The 18,604-nt window shown below is 43.5% G+C and overlaps 1 protein-coding gene across 2 annotated transcripts in view; it reads right to left on the minus strand.

Annotated features, from left to right (window-relative positions):
• Positions 1-18,604, minus strand: part of LOC109315132 — an 88,569-nt gene that overhangs the window by 7,377 nt on the left and 62,588 nt on the right. Inside the window, exons 1-3 of one of the 2 annotated variants that reach the window (XM_019542695.1) lie at positions 15,608-15,832; positions 2,029-2,208; positions 843-1,130 (exon numbers count right to left, since the gene is read on the minus strand). In XM_019542695.1, the coding sequence (XP_019398240.1) occupies positions 843-1,130; positions 2,029-2,098 (358 nt within the window). In that variant the 5' untranslated portion in view covers positions 2,099-2,208; positions 15,608-15,832. Of the gene's footprint in view, positions 1-842; positions 1,131-2,028; positions 2,209-15,607; positions 15,833-18,604 lie in introns of those variants that run through there. The other variant, XM_019542697.1, reaches the window with a different exon arrangement.

Genomic DNA, 18,604 nt, shown 5'->3' on the forward strand with positions numbered 1-18,604 from the left:
CGTCATCTACTGCTGCTTTGTTCTAAACAAGGATGGATTCTACAGCACCAATGTCAGCAGTTACTGGTGGGTTCTAGGGACATTCAAGTGTGATGCCAATAGCACTAGTTGGAATATATTAGACCAATGTTACTGTAAATGAAGGGAAGAAATAGTTTCTGGTAGGAGAAAGGGGTCTAAAGAAGGAGTATGACATGCAACAAGGGAAATTTACAATGGAAAAAAAACTAATGGTGACACCACTTAAGATTATGGAAAACTGTTACAAGAAAAGTGATGGGGAACACAAGGGGAAGGCATATTCAGCCGGCTTCTCAGCTGGGGCAAATAAGTGAAACGTCATTGACTTTTTTCAGGTATATCAGTCTGCACTATCGGCTAATCTTACCAGCTACAAAAAATCATCTCATGCCTACCCAGTACAATCTATGAGATGACCAAACAAGTATTTTTTCCTTTAAGTTTTATTATCCTATAACAAGGCTCATTTACTAAACTGCAACAAGGCTCATTTACTAAACTGCAGCAATATCATTTGCACTATATCTATAACATGCAAGTTTGATATCCCTTGCAATTCCACTGAATTCAATGTGATTGTGCAGATTGTTAATCAGAGTCAATTTTTATCATATAACTGCTCATTGCAGTATTTTAAATTCAGGCCCAGTGTACCTGACAGCCGCATTTATCTGAAATAGTTTATATTGATATTTGCTTTAGTAAATGATTTGTCCGAATGTTTGCTTATTTAATTCGCCCCCTGCACACACACACTTTTCTGGTCTAAACCCACAAAAATATACTTTCACTGTGTAATCTATTTTCCACCTGACACTTACCTGTAAACTTCACTTGTAAATACCTTTCTACAGGCGGTTTGCTTCCTGCGATCAAAATTCTGTAGATTTTCTTTTCCAACTGTGTTGTGTTTTTTATGTGCACAGTGACATCCTGTTGATAAATACTGAGACAAAGGCTTGCATCATTACTGAGAAATGTTCTGGCTGTATTGTTGATTCTGAGAGCATTGCTGAAAGTTTTATCTAGGCAGAGTGGATCACACCAGGTCACTGTCACATTTAAAATATTATTGGGACCGCACAACCAACTGGTATGGCTAACACCATCTAAGGGAGAAAACAAATGAAAAATAATGATTATCTACCCTTCCGTGTCCCAAACATTTCACCGTTTAAGCACATGACAGACTTAAGACAAACCTTAGCACTGACTTAGGTGTTAGTACCTCTGCCAACTAGCAGCTTTTATAAGGTGTTTTAGCTCCTGTTCTTTTGCTGGCAAATCCCAGTGCAGGGGCTAGAAACACAGCAGGTAAGAAAGTGCTCTGTGCGCTGCTGCAGCATCAGCTTGAATTGGGAACCTAAGGATTCAGCGAGCGCACTGAAAGGGAATGTCTCTTTTATTAGGTTTGTAGCTGTGGTGCCAATCTCATCTCTTATGAAATTTTCTTTTCTTATTGCCCTCCCTTTCCAAAAGCTCTTGAAGGCTAACCCACCTTTAGCGTTAGGTGACTGACAGACACCTAGATCCCCGCAAACACACCTGAGAACAGAATCCTCCCGATTAGTGGCTGGTTGTGCTGTCACCTGTCATTGCAGTTCATTCAAGCCTCAGTATTCCTATGGGCCCTAGGCAGCAGCTCTACCGGATGTGTGAAACAAGACCCTTCCTCTGGCTGCCCTGAAAGGAGTTGTGACCTCTGGGGTGGAGCTGCTCACTTCCAGACAACAAATGGGAGCTTGTGATTTCTTAAAATCTAATACACCTGCTGAATTCAAACCACGCTGGTTTGACAGGGCTGTGAAATAGTCCTTACAGAGTCATTTACTGCCTCTCCATGCTGAAGTGCAAGTTTTTGGTCAAACTGGATCACTTCCTTTCCCTGATTTTAGTAGTTTCCCATTCTCAGAGCTTCTAGCTTTAACTGGGCATTGCTCAGCTTTCCCATTCCAGCATAAAAAGATCTTAAAAACTACTCTGAAAGGATCAAATAGAGGTACTCACTTGACAAAGGAGAGAAAATCTGCAGAGACAGGAACAGAAACCACAATGATGTTACAGGGAGTGATCCCATCAGGATGTTTTGTATGCTGGGTCCAATGGGCACTTGCTCAGTGATCCACAGGCCAAAGGCACATAAGAGCTGTTATGTAGTGTTAAATCCAAACAGCAGGAATCAGTGCTCTGTTTAGAAACAAACTACAATGGTTAGGAAGTCATTCCTGCCTCTTTCATCTTAGCTTATGTTCCTTTAGTGAGAAACAGGAGACCCCCTGAACCACGCCTCACCACACTGCCCCATCACAACAATATTGAGTACAGCCTTCAGGGCTCTGCAACTATTTTCTTATCATGCCGGATGCAAATGTTTGCAAGCCAAATTAGGTAGCTCTGGGTGTGCCTACATGAGACACTAACTATGCAGTAGCCTAATAACACTGTGCCAGGCAAAACCCATGTTAATATGCTACCGCGTAGTAGTATTAAGATGCTACATAGCTAGTAGGGGTGTGCAAAGCTTCAGGCAGTGATTTGATTCAGAAGAGATTCAGCCTGATTTGGTGGCTGAATCTCCGAATCTGAATCGAATTAGGGGACCAGTTAAAGGGTCCAAATCAATTCAAAGCTCTCCAAATCTTTGGAAAAGATGATTCGGACAGTCCTCACCTCCTGCAGCAGCCTCAGGGCTTCAGGGGGCTTGTGAAAGAGCCCCCCACGTGGCACAGGGCAGGGGGGATTACACACCACAGGCAGGAACAGTGTGTGGAGTTTTTCTCAGTTTTTTTTTTCTTAAAGGGCCGGAGCTTTAGTAGGCAGGGCAGCCATGGGGGGGCTGGGACAGCAGGGGTGGGGCGTCAGGGGGTTCATGCAGAGCCCCCCATGCAGTGGGGAGCAGTGTGGGGCAGCAGGGTTCGCCTCCTGGCCCAGCAGCAGCCACTGTGCTGGGCCTTTTTGTTTTTTCAAAGAGCTGGGGCACGCGGGACAGCCATTGCCAGGCTGGGAGAGCGGGCAGGGGATGGGCCTGGCTGATTTGGAGGAGCTGAATCTCTGAATCAGATCTGGCCAGATCAATTCAGGAGAGCGATTCAAATCACTGTCCCCTGAATCAGCTGAATCCGAAGCAAATGCTAGCCGCTTCGCACCCATGCGCCGGGCTACTGCACAGTAGCACCAGTTACTGAGCACTGATTTAGTACCTGGTTATGCAAGTACTAAACTTAATGCACAGTAACTACAGCTTATTCATGGTGTAGATGCACCCGCTAGGCAGATATTCTCCTATACAATGTGCCCTTTACATACTGTTGATGACAGACATCAATAATGGTGCTTGGATAGCAAGACATCTACAATACTCCTATCAGCTCCATCACCTGCTTTCCAATTGGCTAATTGCTATATTTTCTCACATACGGTGTGCCCTGGAATAAGATACACACACCTTGGTTTTTTTAAAGGCAGAATGAAGAAAAAAAGATTTTTCTTTGTAGTAAGTACCCGAGTAGCAGCAGCTAGGGACCTGAGCCTGCTCACTGTTCTGTTCCCTGTGGACTGCACACAGACTTGACTTGCATTTTCCTTGGAAAGCAGCAGAGACTGCTGTTACCCTATTTTCTCTCACGTAATGTACACCTCAATTTCTAGCCATTGATTTTTTTGAAAGTGTGCTGTATGAGAGAAAATATGGTATGTGGCATTTATATTTTTTTCTGACGAAGCAGAACACAATACATACACCACTGATGGCAAGCCCCAAGCACATGCCTTGCAGGCTAGATGGGGGTAATAGCCTGAACATGTTAGAGGCGTGCCGGCCAGTGGCTGATGTATTCAGTTTGCTTGTAGTTCAGAAAGTGATGGGGGGAAAAAATTGTGTCATTTCAAACAAAGCTTTGTTTAACCTAAATGATACATTTTGTTTTCAAATGTAAAGGTCATTTAATTACTTTTAAATAAAAACTGAAGTAAATGTGGAAGGAAAGGCTATCCACATTTTTAAGGTTTATTTGAAAAAATGTGGACATATTTTTATTTTGACAGTATGTTTATCTAATTTCCTTGATCAAGCTCTTACAACGCATCAGGGAGTAATAAATCAAAGATATTTTAAGCCAGCTAATCGTTTCCTGGACGCTCATAAACAAGCCTGCATGTTTATTTTTCTTCTGAGTGGGCTTAAATGTGATGTGCCAAGTGATTAAATCCTTGTCTTTGTCCATTTAGACCACAAAAGGGAGCATTGCTTCCTTTTTATAAATGAGCACACAAAATTGCAATGGACTTTTTAGTCTTTGCAATAACAGAAACAGAACTGTAAGTATTTATTCTCCTCCCGCAGAAGAACACAAGAGACTCCGATTGACTGTGGTGGAACAAACTGCATCTTGCAGTGAAAAATTAGGCTCCAAATATTCTCTCTCAATTTCACAGCGTTGCCCTTGTGGAAGATGTTGCTCAAACACAAGCCTCTTACCTAAAAATGTAATTGAGTCCAGTGCCAGACAATGACAATTGTGTGTGAAGTTTTACTACTCAGCTATACTGCCATTTTAAAAGAAATCTTTAATGATTTTTGTCTTGTGATACTGATTAGCCTATGGTACTGGGATGGGGTTGGCATCAGTCTACATCAAAACAATGTCTCCTAATAAGGTTGAAATTCAATTTCAGTTTATTGGTAATAGACAGACAGACGGAAAGAAAGAAAGAAAGACTTCTGACTTTTAAAAGACCTTTATTCCGGGGAGGCTGACAAATACGGGGCAGTAGAAATCATGTACAGGTTGGTCCAAGGAACTGGGCCTCGAGGACAAGGCCTGGGCTCATGGCCTGCAAGGCCTGCCCGCACACTCTAGACAAAAAAGAAAAAACCACAAAGAACAAAAGAAGTATGAAATAAAGTTGATGAAGCTTCAGTGTCAGGACTTTCCCTATTAAGAATGAGGCTTATATGAAAACAACGACTGACACTTTCGTCTACACATGCCCAATGAAGCCAGCGAGCATTAAGAGATAAGGAGAGAGACAGCTTGAATCCCAGGTCTTTGTTTTAATTACAGGCTGAACTTTTGCTCCAGCTCAATTTCTGACCGGTGGAGAAGCCCCAGGACGCTACAGAGCGCTCCCTGCCTCCTAGCCTGGAAAGCGCAGGGAGGCTCAGAAGCACCCCCTCCTCCATGCCAACACTGCACTTCTGCAGTGTGTTGTAACTTTTTATAGTGCTATAAAAAGGTGCTCTAAATTACAGCACTAGAAAAGGTTCATGGAGCACGTCTGTACATACCCTTAAGCATATCATCTAACAGAGTACTTGATATTTTGATGGTACACTTTGCTCTTCATTACTACTTGTTCTTACATCACCATCTGTATTTCTGAAGATAAGATATTCCCTATAGCAAACTGTGTATCTTTTTTGAGCACAGCTCACTTGCTCTTTGAACGTCTTTGGCATCCTCTCTCATCCTTTATTTTTGTAATATGAATTGGTTCAGTATTCAGATGCAAACTACCTCATACCACCTCTACAGACGTATCTCGACCCAAACTTGCGGTGCCCCATGCTAGCTACTTTCAGACCTCCACACAGTTCTGTTGAAGAGTCTTAATAAAGGAATGCAATAATCTCTGTTCCGTTCCTAACCTCATGCACAGCTCTGCCAGGTCAGGCAGGCCACGGTGAAAGAGGTGCAAAAGCAAAAGGGAAATGGTAAATTTTAGGGACAAATCTCTGCAAACGCCCACCACCCTCACCCGGCTCTAATATTCATCTGCACAGCCATGCATTCGGACTTGGCTTGCATGTTACCATGTTTATGATAGCAGATACACATGAAATATTGGGAGAGCATTACAAAGCTTCCACATGGTGGCCTGTTTCATCTGAACTTTGTGCTTATCTGAACTTTCAGAAACACCAAGAGCTACTGGCCTTGAACAATAGGACCAAATGCAACTGAAGATGGTAGAGTCTGCAAGAATGGGAATCCATTCATGTTGCAGTCATATTGAAAGCATCCACAAAATGGCCAAATGCCTGGGGAGACCTCAGGTCCTCTTTTAAACCCAGCAGCAGATTGGTTGCCCCCATGCCCTGCAGGGCAAATGATGACAGTGGGAAAATTTTCAAAAGCAATTCAGTGATTTAGGAGCTTTAAGCCCCGTGTTACAATGGTATTTAGGCTCCTTTAGGTACAGATATATGTCTACAGCAATTTCCAGGAATACCCAAGCAGGATAGGCAGCTCATTCACATTGATTTCAGTAGGATTGAGGCTTCAAGTCATGCAGGCAGTTTTGATAATCACACCTCTTTTCATCCTTGGGCACTTAAAAACCTTTGAGAATCTGGTCATAAGGCTCCTAAGTCACTGGACTGCTTTGGAAAAAATTACTCATCACCTTCCTCCCAGTCTCTTAAAGTACCATATTGTGCAATAGCAAATATTTTCCAGACAAACAACTAGATTAGATACCATACCACATTATCCAGCTATAAACAATATCAGTCAGCTAAAGGTGTCAACCACTAATACTGCTCAGCTTATTATGGGTCACAGTATCTCTTGTACTTTGTTCCCTGGATTGGTTCTGCTGAAGGGCTTTAGAAAACAAGCACTTTTATACCTTTGGAGTACTATCTTACAATGGGTTCAGCATTTTGTGTGAGGTGCTGGGAGTTCAGACTGCTCAAAGTATTTTTATACCTCATTTATGTTTCTCTGGGGAAGTCTGTTCTTGAGCACATCTGCATGCTCATTACCTACTCCAGCCCATACATGTCCAACTCAGAAATTAGGTGGCATAGTTATTTTGATGGTGCTTTGTACACACACACAACCCAGAAACGAGGCAGCAAAGCTATTTCGATGGTGCTTTGTGCCTAACAAAGAGCTGTTATGCATTGTACTCCTGCACTCCCTATGCCTCTAATCACCAGCGAAGTTTTGGGAAACACACCCAGAATGAAATGCTGGTTGTTTTTCACTTTATCTCTAACCAAAAGGTCCAAATCTTTTGTAAAACCATTTTAATTTTATCTCACTTAACATTTATCTCCATATCTTTAATAACCATTTCCTTCAAAATTTCTCCTAAAGCCTTGCACAGTTTTGAAGTCAAATTACCAAGCCCCATAGTTGCATGGATCACTTCTTCCCCTAGCTTCTTTAAATATAGAAACGATACTTGCTATTTTCACTCATACAGTATCTCACCTCCATTTGTTCAGTTATTAAAATATCCTTGATATTGGGCCCAAAGTTTCATGTGCCAGATGGAGATGGAGACTCTTCTGGATAGAGATTGTCAGTCCTCCTGATCTGAGCTCTTTGAGTTTTCCTTGACTGTAGTAATTTCTACTTCTATTCACTCGGTTCCAGTAGCTAGGCCGTCTTTGCCCCTATGTTCTGCCGCCCTCTTAATTAAATACTAAGTCAAGAGCATTCATTTGGTTTTTGGAGCATGCCTAAAGTTATCTTTACTCTTATACAATTCTCAGAAAAAAGTGGCCTTGTTCCTTCTTTCTCCAGAACTGGAAGAAAGACTAGATGTCCACTGAAAAATCACCTTTGCCTCTGCTTCTCTGAATGCCTTCCCCAGTCCAGGGTAGTTCTCCTAGTGTAGTAGGAATGACAGCCCCAGCATGGGGGGTGATCAGTGGATCCCTCTCAGCACTCATCATGTCAAAGAAAAATCTTTGATTTCAGATGCCGATGGCAGAAAGGTCAAAAGGTTAACATAACATATTTCATCATCATAGTTCTGTATTCAGCCCTCCCCCAGTTTAAATGTAAAATACATGCACAGTCATTCTTGCATGAAACCTGAGCAGAAGTAAAAAGCACACAAAGCCTGCTCACAGTCATAATTGGCAGTCCTGTAATTATTCAAGCCTGGTGTGTTGTGATTGGCCACCTGAAAACCTTTAATTTTGGAAAGATTTCTGCCTTCTGCGGAGACCTTCACACACACCCAGGAGACACAGTCAGCGGCCTGGCCAGTCGCTGACCCCTCCCCACCTGCGGCGAAAAATTACAGGTGCTGTATTCGAATTTTTGTCGACTCGTCCGCTCTCCAAGAGCTCACAAACGTCTTTAAACCAAAGTTACCTGTACGCTTTGCTGAAAACCTGCACCAAGCATTTTATGATCTGTGCAAAGAAGAAGCATCTGTAAGCTGAACTGAACTTCTCCTTTCTCACTGTGTAACCATGACTTCCTTCCTACGCCGCAACTCTTCTGTGGTGTAAGTAACAATAAATCTTTAACCAAAACGCATTTAAACTCCCTGACTCCTCTCGCTTTTCCACCTGTACGACTACCATATCGTACTCGCGTCCAGCCAGTCGTGCTGACCCAGGCTTGCAGGTCAAGGGTGCACCAGTCCTCGGACGTGACAATCAAAGTCCTCCTTAGCCCAGATTGACACTGCCCATCTTTGCCTCTAACACACAACCTTGCCATTCTCTGGATCCAGTCTACTGATAGATCTCTTGATTGTTTTTTCCTGCTGAGGACTCTCCAGTACATAGACCTGCCTTTTCTTGGTATTGATTAGTGTGAATCTCAGATTCTCTCCTACCTCTTGTTTCTTCTGCCTGTGAATCATTTCATTTTCTTTTCTCTCAGGCAGCCCTCTGTCTATCATACTCATTCTTTGTTTCAGGCTCTGGCCTCTGGCCATGTCCACTTTTCTACTGGACTAGCTTCTCCTCTCTTCTTCCTGTCCCTCAGCTTCATCTCTCCTCTACCCTGTGTCTCTCTCTCTGCCTTATCCTTGCAGTCACCCTTATGGGTCGTTCCCCTCACTGAGCAACCTCTCATCCAGGTTCTCTTGTTCAACAGATGTCTGCAAAGTTTGACTTGTTTATGCAACCTCCCCTTGATTTTATTATAAAAATAAAGTCAAAGCCATCTGAAAGCTAAGCAAAATATTTCATCTGAGTTCTTTTTCTTCAACGTTGTGAAATTTCTCATTTCTTCTTTACTCAAAATATTTTTGTCTTATTTGTCAGAACTGCTAATAAAACTGAAAAATAAGTTGACCCACAACCCCAGATAAAACCTACAAAGGTTCTGCCTCCAAGGTGTCAGTCCACAGAGAAGTAAATGCATCTATCCCCAAGGAATAATGTTCCTGCCATTTCTCACCAACGTCAAGTCCAACACCAACTCCCCTGATGGTTGTCCTCTCGTTAAAGGCAGCTTGCTTATAAGTCTTTTAAGTAGAGTGGCTCTTCCCTTCACATTAGACTTGGCAGTGAGCAAGATGTCTCTAGGCTGCAATCAATTTGGAGGTCTTCTGGCACAGTCTCAAACCTTCCACCAAGCAGTAGCTGAACACTCCCATTTCCTCCACCAAACCATGGTATCACTCTCTCCCCACCAATGACTTCTACATAAACCTCCCCCAGAACTACCTTTTGGAAGTTGGCCAACTTGGACTGGGAGCCTTGTAAGAATATTTCTGATAAGTCTTGAATCTGAACAGACCACATACACCGTGGGTCACATTCAACACTGGTGCAGCTCAACTGAGTTGAATGGGATGAACTCTTCCCCTCTGTACTATTTTTCCTTAGAGGATTTTGGCATTTGTGCTTCTAAGTCCAAAGGGGCACAGGGAAAAGCAAAAGTAACCAAAGAAGGAAGGTTGTTCAGCAGGACCTAACATGACTAACAAGACTCTAGCTTGAAAGTACTGAGCTTAAGTCACAGAAAATAGGTAACTCCATGAATTCTGTTCATTACCTAAACCCCCTTTTTTTTATTTCTCCTTTTCTATAACTTGACATCTTTCCTTTCCTGTTTTTTTCTAAAACCAAGCCTTGCATTTATTAAGACATAAATAACTGTAGTTCACAAGTAACCTAATAGCATTGTTTCAATCAGAGAAATCGCATTAATCAAAGGAGATGCTAAGACCAAATGTGCTACTGCAACAGAGCAATGCAAGGGTCTATGCCTCTCCCTCGGCAAGGGGGAAGGGATGGGGAGGAAGGGAAGGGGTGGGTTGCTGGCAAGGCCAGAGGGCTGCTGCCCCTCACCACTGATTGTCTGTGAGGGCTGTCCACCAACTGGCGGCAAGTGGTGGGGCCACATGATGGACAACCCCCACAGGTGACCAGAGGTGAGGGGCGGGACCATAAATCAGGCAGCCTTCATAGCCAATCAGCGGCAAGAGGCAGAGCCCCTTGGCTAATCAGAGGTGTGGGGAGCCCTGCCATACTCGGTCTACAAAAATGGCTGCCAGCCTAGGCATCTGCCTGTGAAATCAGCCAGCAGCCATTCAACTTTGGAGGACCCCTAGTAATATTCTTTAATTTTAATCTAGCAAAGCTTTGACTGAAGACTAGGAGGATTTTGCTTGTGTAAGCACAAATGGTTGTAGGATTTTGGCCACTACTATAACAACCTGTGCACCTTTTCAACTCTGGATTGCATGTCACATTGTGAATCAGAATCTCACGGCACACTTGTGAGGTCAGGAATAAATACTCCATTGTATAAACTGGTAAACAGAAGCATTATCTAGGGAAGTAACTTGCAGTTATTGGGCGGATAACAGAGGTGTGGTCTTGATCTCCGTCAGCATTAATGACCAACTCCTGTTGATTTCAGGGGCTCCAGGATCTGACGCTAGTCTTCTAACAACTACAATAACACTTCCAACCACATTAATTTTGAAAGACTTGAACTAATATTGACGGGAGGCCCAGCTCTTTAAATTACAAGCAGCAGACTTGACTGCTCCTAGGTGTAACTTCCAGAGTTCAATTGTGTCAGTGGTTTATTTTGCGTTGATCTATTACAGCAAGGCCTACAAATCAAGACATAGTGAGACAATGATGATATCCATGCAGATTTTAATTAATTAGCAAGCTCCAGATTCACTTGTGCTCTAAGCACTACATTAGGTAAATTCACCTGGATTCTCTAAGACGACCACAAACTTACCTACATATCCCATAAGCTTTTTTGGTGTCTACTGTAATGCATACACACGTGATACAAATCTGCAGATCTTTACTTCAAATACAGAGATTGCTCTCAATTTTTTTAAGAGTTCTTCCTCTAAACTTTAGATCCCTACAAAACCAATTCAGTAACAGTTAGACTCTCTTCTGAAGTCAAGAGCTGTATAGTATTCAGACTCAAGTCCTCAGAGTCTTCCAAGTGGGGCAGTAAAGCATAAGTGAAACAATACACAAAATGCAATCTGTTAAATAGAATAAGGAAGTCAAGACTGATATTGCCACTAGCAGAAAAGTCTCCCTTTGACATAAACACTCCCTACCTGCAACCCATCAGGATTTATTAAGTTTCTAGTATTACTAATGTTTATTTTAGCCAAGTAGTGTCACTGGGGAATTTGGCTCTATTAATCAAGTAGGCAAACTTGTTCCTATTTTTACTCTCAATAATGAAACCTACTGCAGGTGTATGAAACCAAATGCAAGATCCCGATAAAGAACATACTACTTCATGCAGGCAGGGTCTCTGAGGACAGTTCGGTTTTATATAAATCCATAACTGGGCTACTGGCATTCTGCAGAGACAACTGTCCAACATGCAGCTTGCGAACTGCAGAGGGAAATCTGAATATACAGGAGAGATTTTTTTTCTTCTTTTGAGGCTCATGGGCAATGTGGATCAGGAAACTACATAGCCCCAGGAGTATTTTCTTGCATTAATGAGGGCAATTAGTGGAGCCTGGGAGTGAAGCCTAGCCAGCTAAAGAGGGATTTGGGCTTAAAGAATGCGCACCTGTGGGGTAACAGCAGTAGAAGTACTGAGTTTGGGGTTTTTGTGTTTTATTCTCTGCTCCCTAAAAAGGGGAGGATTTCCCCGCGGCAGTTTTTGTCTTTATCCTGCTGAGTTAAGGAAGCCCTACAGGGCAACTGGATCCCAGGCATCCAGCCCCAGAAAACAGGGGAATAGAAGACAGGAAGAGGGATAGGATTGGTTTGATCTATCAGACTGGGCAAACAAGTCCAGGTTTGAGTTCTGGACAGTTTAAAGACTCTTTTTCATGCCAGAGGTAACTGTCCAGAAGAAGAACGGTAACTGGCCTTGACTTGGAGAAGACAGCCAGCTGACCACACGCATATGTTCCAAATTATGTCTGGTACCGTGCTAACAACAGGTAGGTGTATGGCTGGGGAGAAAGGGGAGGTTGGAGCCCCACTTGGAAGATGCCTTGCACCATAACAAGACTCGTGAAGACACATCACCTCCCCAAAAGAATAATCCCTCAAGTCGTGGCAGGGAAGAATTAGGTGGCAGCAAGAAACCATTTTTTGTCTGCCCTCCCCCCCCATGTGAAGCCCCTCCACGTGGCAAAAAGCCCCTTTTGCAGTATTTGCCCCCTTTGGGGGATGCTTTCTCTTTTCTCCCTTTTCTTCTTTCCTCCCTCTTCTTCTTTTATCATATCATTATTATTTTTATAGTATATAAAATCAGGCATCCTCCTGGCTGCCATGTGACTGCCTGATCGGCTCTGCAGTCACCTGCAGGCTGCCTCACAATCTCTCTAGAAGTGGCAAGCATCCAAAGATGTGTTGCCACAATGTATAATAGAAACCACACGTGACACTAAGACCAGTAAGTCCCAGGCAATAAAGTTCCTTCCCGTAAATCACTGAACTACAGAAAATGATCCCAGATGTAGCGTGTGTCAGTTTTAGTCTGCCAAAAGGGAGTGGTAATGATTCTGGCAAGCATAAATGTATGCTGTGGGCTAGTAAGTTTATCTTAGCAGGAAAGCTTTATTGCAAACTGAAGCCTAAATAACAATTAATTTACAGTCTTACGTAAAATACTGCAAGACAGAGTCTTTGTCTTGATTGAATTATGCATATTCAGAACCCCCGTTTTTCTTTTGTATTGCCCAGTTTTGATATGCCGAAATCTATGATAAACTGGTTACAGCCTCCATAAACTATATGGACTCTAACGGAAGAGCAACTGTCCCCCTGCTCCTGCGATAATTAATAAGAGTATGGACCGCACCCTGAGGATCTCCTCCAAGTCTGGGACCCTCGCCCGCCCCCCGAAACTTCTGAGGCCTCCGCCCAGACAGAACCAATGGTTCCAGGCTCCACTCAGACAGAGTCCCTGATTCTCAGCTGTGGGGGATGCCCAGCACAACTCCAGGCACATGGGACCAGGAGCACTGCCATCTCCCCCCTGTGAGGTTTGCTCCACATTGGAGTCTCTGGAGTGCTAGATAGTGGAGCTCCAGACTGCAGTGCAGAGGATGCATGCCATCAGGGATGGCAAACAGGAGATCAACTCCTATTGCCAGGCCCTTCACACAAAGAAAGAAGAGGACAGAGCTAGGTCACCTGCCAGGACAAGGGAGGACATGAGGATCTCCCACACTGTCCAGCCAGGGGATTGGACAAAGATCATCCACGGCCTCAAGGCTTGCTGCACCAGGGTCCCCTTCTCCCCCCGGATCTCTGCAACAGGTACAAACCTCTTGCAGTACCAGTGGAGCCTGCAGAGCTGCCAGCTCCTGCAAGTGAGGGAGAATTGCGACCAGCTACCACCCACAAGATGAAATGCCAAGTGGTCGTTGCGGGAGACTCCCGCCTGAGGGAAACAGAGAGAGCAATCTGCTGCCTCGACCACTCAGCCCAGGAGGTCTGCTGCCTCCCAGGGGGCATATCTGGGATGTAATTGAGAGGGTCCCAAAGCTTATCTGGCCCTCCAACCACTGCCCTGTGCTCCTTATCCATGTGGGCATGAATGCTGTGGCTCATAGCAATCCTAGCGGGGTCACACACTTTTGCTCCCAGTCCTTCCAGTCACATTTAATCTTCTTGTAAACATAGCAGTAGCTGCAGTATAACAGAGAATAAAACACATGTGGTACAGCTGTCAAACAACTAAAAAAACTGATCTCAGTTGTGCAATTAAAAAAATTAGTCGCAATTAATCACAATTTTAATTACATCCCTAAAAACTGAAAATTATGTGCAGAAAAATTCAAAATTATGCAGGTACTTTGTATAGTTGGGGGTGATGTGTGTGTGCTGGGGGGGATTTGTGAAAGCGTTGGAGGCTGTGGATGTGGGGTTTGGAGCTAGGGAGCGGGGGTCCCCACAAGCCCTGGCAGGATGCAGGGTAGTATGGGTCAGGAGTGAGGAGCAGCAGCAGGGCTGGACTGTGGCTTGGGAGTGAGGGGCAGGTGCATACACGCACGCACGCACACACACACACGCACGCACACACACGCACACACATGCATGCACACACACAGAAAGAGAAAGAGAGACACAGACAGCGCCGTGCTGGTAAGTCTGTGGAAGGGGAGGGGTGGGGAGAGAGGAAAGTGGGGGGAGATTGAGGTGCCCATGTTAAAGGAGGGATTGGGGCAGGGACAGAGGCAGGTGCTGGGGTGAATGGGGCCTCAGGTTCAGGGCAGGTCAGGTCAAGGGATGGAGCCGCAGGAGACTCGCCCAGGGATGTGGGGTGGCACACGGTTCCCCGCCACTGCGTGCAGTCCCCCAGAGTCCACAGCAGAGCTGTCCTGCAGTATTCTGCCCTGCCATCACTGCTCCATTGGGTGGCAAAGACTACTGCAGTGCCCAGGTGCAGGCTCCATAACCATGTGCGCAATTAATACATTAAAAATTAACACAAGAACCAAGTAACAAGTTAATCGTGCACCTTAACTGTGATTAATTGACAACCCAAGTTTTTATTGTGGAGCATCTGTAGAAGCATCAGAAGGATTCTAATAGCAAACTTCTGACTAAGCTATTCTGAGACAGTTATCATTTCAAAATAAGCACTTGAAAAAAGGAAATGCTGACAGAACGTTAAAAGGATCTGAGAGTGAACTTTCTCATTTTAGCAGGATATTGAATAAATTAAAAGTCAGCGCACACATGAACTATCTGATGATGATGGTGCTCTGATCATTGCATTTGGGAACCAACTGTTGACGGGCTGCTAGAAAGAGGTCACCATTTTTATAATTTTGTCTACCTGGCACGATGCAAAACTTTTGCCTGATTTTCCAGTCTATAAAACCCAGTAATCTAAAATGCAAAATATTTGCAACACATTACTCTGTGAATTCCCTGCAAAACAAATCATTGCAAACACCTATCTTAGCAATCCAGATGCAAAACATAGGCAAACATAGTATGCTCATTGGTACATGTCTTGCAAACTGCTGAGAGCTATAAAACTGACCTAACAACACAAGTGTACAAACTACAAACCCTTTCTCTTGCATTAGACATCTCCTTTTCAACAAACCAACATTTTTATAGCTTTTGCTTCACAGGCAAGGCAATCCTGGCAGGATTAAAATATTTGGAAAAAGAAGCCAACATTACAAAGATTAATAAAAGTTGTGGGCTTGTGTTTATTGTTTAAACAATATACATAAGAAAAGCCTTGGAACTTCCTTATACAGCAGTGTTCCTGCTCACGTTACTCCTCACTTTGATTGCTAGTGCAAATTCCTAAATGCTTGGGTACATCTAAAAGCAGTGACACTTAAAAAAGAAAGATCTAACATTTGCTGTGATTTGGGGAGTGGGGGTGGGGGGGAAGTACAGTACCTGAAAGGCAACGGGCATCTAAAAGAAGTCTCAGGTCCTTGACTGCATCTTGCTGCTTTGTCATGGCACTTCCAGGAGCTGAAAACCTTGCAAAAGGGATGATAATCCTCCTACTCCCAATTTATTCAGCAGAGGATTCTGCCCCCCCCCCGCTATTTCGATCTGACCCTGCCAAATGTGTGGGGAAAGGGACTTTCCTTGCACTTTGCTCCTCACTGTTTGCATTTGTTAGCCAATGATCTTTCTCCTCCTAATTAAACTTTCATTTTCATTATGAGGTAATGAAACATAATTAGAATAGTTCTGTGTTTTCTTTCCAATGCGGGAGTGAGTGTGTTTGCATTAGAGTGGAATCTGAGCGGTCTCTGCTTTCGAGAGAAGAGACATAGCACCGATAGACTGCAGCCAGAGGGATTCTGTTCAGATTTGGGTAGGCATAATAGTGAACTGGGACTCAATCATCTGGTATAAGTCCAGCAGAAAGCTTCATGCTGCCCAGGCCAGGTCCTTCCACGACCCCATCTTGTTTTCACAACCCACAACCCACTGTATTACAAAAAAGCCCCAAATGAACAACCTGCAAATAACAAAAGCCCCCCAGAAACACAAACCATGCCTCTCTAAAAATTAAAGCAACTTTTTTAAAAAACAAGTCCAATTCCATTTATTATAAACAGGCTTGGCAACAGTGTCCAGCAGGACTTTCCAAGAGCCCTCTACCAGGGCTGTATCAAGGAGATGTTCCTTCTCAAAATGCAGAATGGTACATGTCAAGTTTCAGGGTTATTGCTTAGAGCCATGTTGGTCTACAGACATAGGCTGGCAAGGCTCTTTGGGTAGATGTGATCTCTTTTATTAGACCAACTAAATAATTGGAAAAAAGTTCTTTGCAAGCTTTTCACACCCTTCTTTAGGCATTGGGAGACTGCTGTTGTTCTGAGTTCTCCAAGGTAAAAAACAAACTAAAAGTGTGACAAAACATCTAAATGAGTGGAAGTTTGGAAGACAATGGGTAGAGATAGGAGTGGAAAAGGGCAGGGGAGAAGATGTGTGAAGGAATGCAAATGACCAGCTTCAGGCAGGTACCTGGTGAGTCAGATGTCAGGCAGGTTTATCATGACTCATAAATCCAATGTCTATATTAAATCCATGATTTTTTGTATCCAGATTTATTAAGTGAAGTTCATAGGCTTGTCTATGAAAAGTGTTTTGTAATTTCCCTTTAAGGATTAGAACTGAGAAATTGGAGAGAGAGCTATTGTCTTGTGAGAAGTGGGCACAGGTAACTGGATGTTTTTATCTTGACGGATTTCCAGTGTGCATTAATTCTGGTGCGCAGTTGTTGTTTGGTTTCTCCTACATATTTTCCTTCAGGGTATTTGGTGCATTGGAAGAGATATATAACTTTTCTGGAGGTGCAGGTGTAAGATCCAGGAATGGTGATAGTTCTGTTGTGGGGTGCAGTTATTGTGGGGGGGAGATGTGTTGGCAGGTTTTACATTTCTTTTCCTGGCATGGTCTGGATCCATTTGGTGTGGTTTGGGTCATAGGGAGTTTTCTTCTGGTGATGAGGTTAGCAAAGTTTGGTGCTTGTTTAAAGGCTAGGGTGGGTGGTTCTGGAAAGATCTCTTTAAGAACTGGGTCTACTTCAGGTATGGGTTACAACTGTTTGACCACTCTCCATATAGGTTCCAGGGCAGGATGGCATGTCATAATGGTGTGCAATTTCAGGGGATTTTCTTTTTGTACTACAGCAATACTTCATGTGGCATCCAAGTGGCTTTTTCAAAAGTGCAATCTATGCCTCTGGAGAAGTGTCCTTGTTGGGTGAAAGCTGTTTTGAGATTTTTCAGGTGACAAGTGCAGGTATTCTCCTCGGTGCAAATTCAGTGGTATCGCAGAGCTTGGCTGTAAATTACAGCTTTTTTTATATATTTAGGGTGATTTGATTGCTTGTTCTGTGTGGATACATATGTCGGTCCATGGGTTTCTTGTATATGGTGGTTTGTATTTTACCATTTTGGATATTGAACACGGTATCCAAAAAAGAAATTTGGTGTTTGAGAATTCAAGAGAGAGTTTGATGCACAGGTGGTGATTGGTAAATTTGTGATGGAAATCAGAGACTGCAGGTTTTCAGCCCAAATGATGATGTCATCTACATATCTCAGGTACAGCACAGGTTTGATGGTGCAGTTTTTGACGAATTCTTCTTTCATGTGAGCCATGAAAAAGTTAGCATATTGTGGGGCCATTCTGGTGCCCATAGCTGTGCCCACAGGCTGCAGGAAGTGTTGGTTGTTGAAACTGAAGTTGTTGTGTGTAAGGTTGACTTGTATATACAACTTCAGTAATATCTTGAGGTCTGTACTCTGAGTTGTAACCTTGTTCTTGCAGATATGTGAAACAGGCTTGGATGCCATCCTGGTGTGGGATGTTGGTATATAAGCTGGGTATTGCTGGGAAGCTGGTCTGTGTTTTTGAGTTTTCATAAAAAGTCTGTTGTGTCTTGGATAAAACTCAGTCTTTGGGTGACAAGAGTTTTTAGGATGGATTTGAGGAAAGCTGATAGTTCTTTAGTTAGGACTCCATGGATGGAAATGATTGGTCTGCTGGGGTTCCCTTGTTTGTGGATTTTAGGGAGCATATATAATGCCTTTTGGTTGGGTAGTGGAGCGATCAGGGTCCAAAGTTTTTTTCTTGTAGTTCACATAGAAATGATGTGATGGTGCTTTTGAGTTTTGAGGCATTCATAGCTCACCCAATCTTTCCCAGACCTCGGGTAAAGCACACCCATGGGCTACTGTGGCCTCCAGAGGGACAAGCCTATCTGATATAACAGCAACATTTTCCTCCAGCATGTTGTGCACATGATGTTTGAGCTGTTTGTTTCTACACATTCCTTTTAGCTGTTATGGGACAATTATTATAATAAGAAAAAGCCCTGGGGTAGGCTCTTTGCAGTCATTATTGTTTCCTCTCATTATCTTTGGGTCC

Source organism: Crocodylus porosus, unplaced genomic scaffold (assembly GCF_001723895.1).
Source record: "Crocodylus porosus isolate Cpor-Errol unplaced genomic scaffold, CroPor_comp1, whole genome shotgun sequence".
NCBI lineage: Eukaryota > Metazoa > Chordata > Crocodylia > Crocodylidae > Crocodylus > Crocodylus porosus.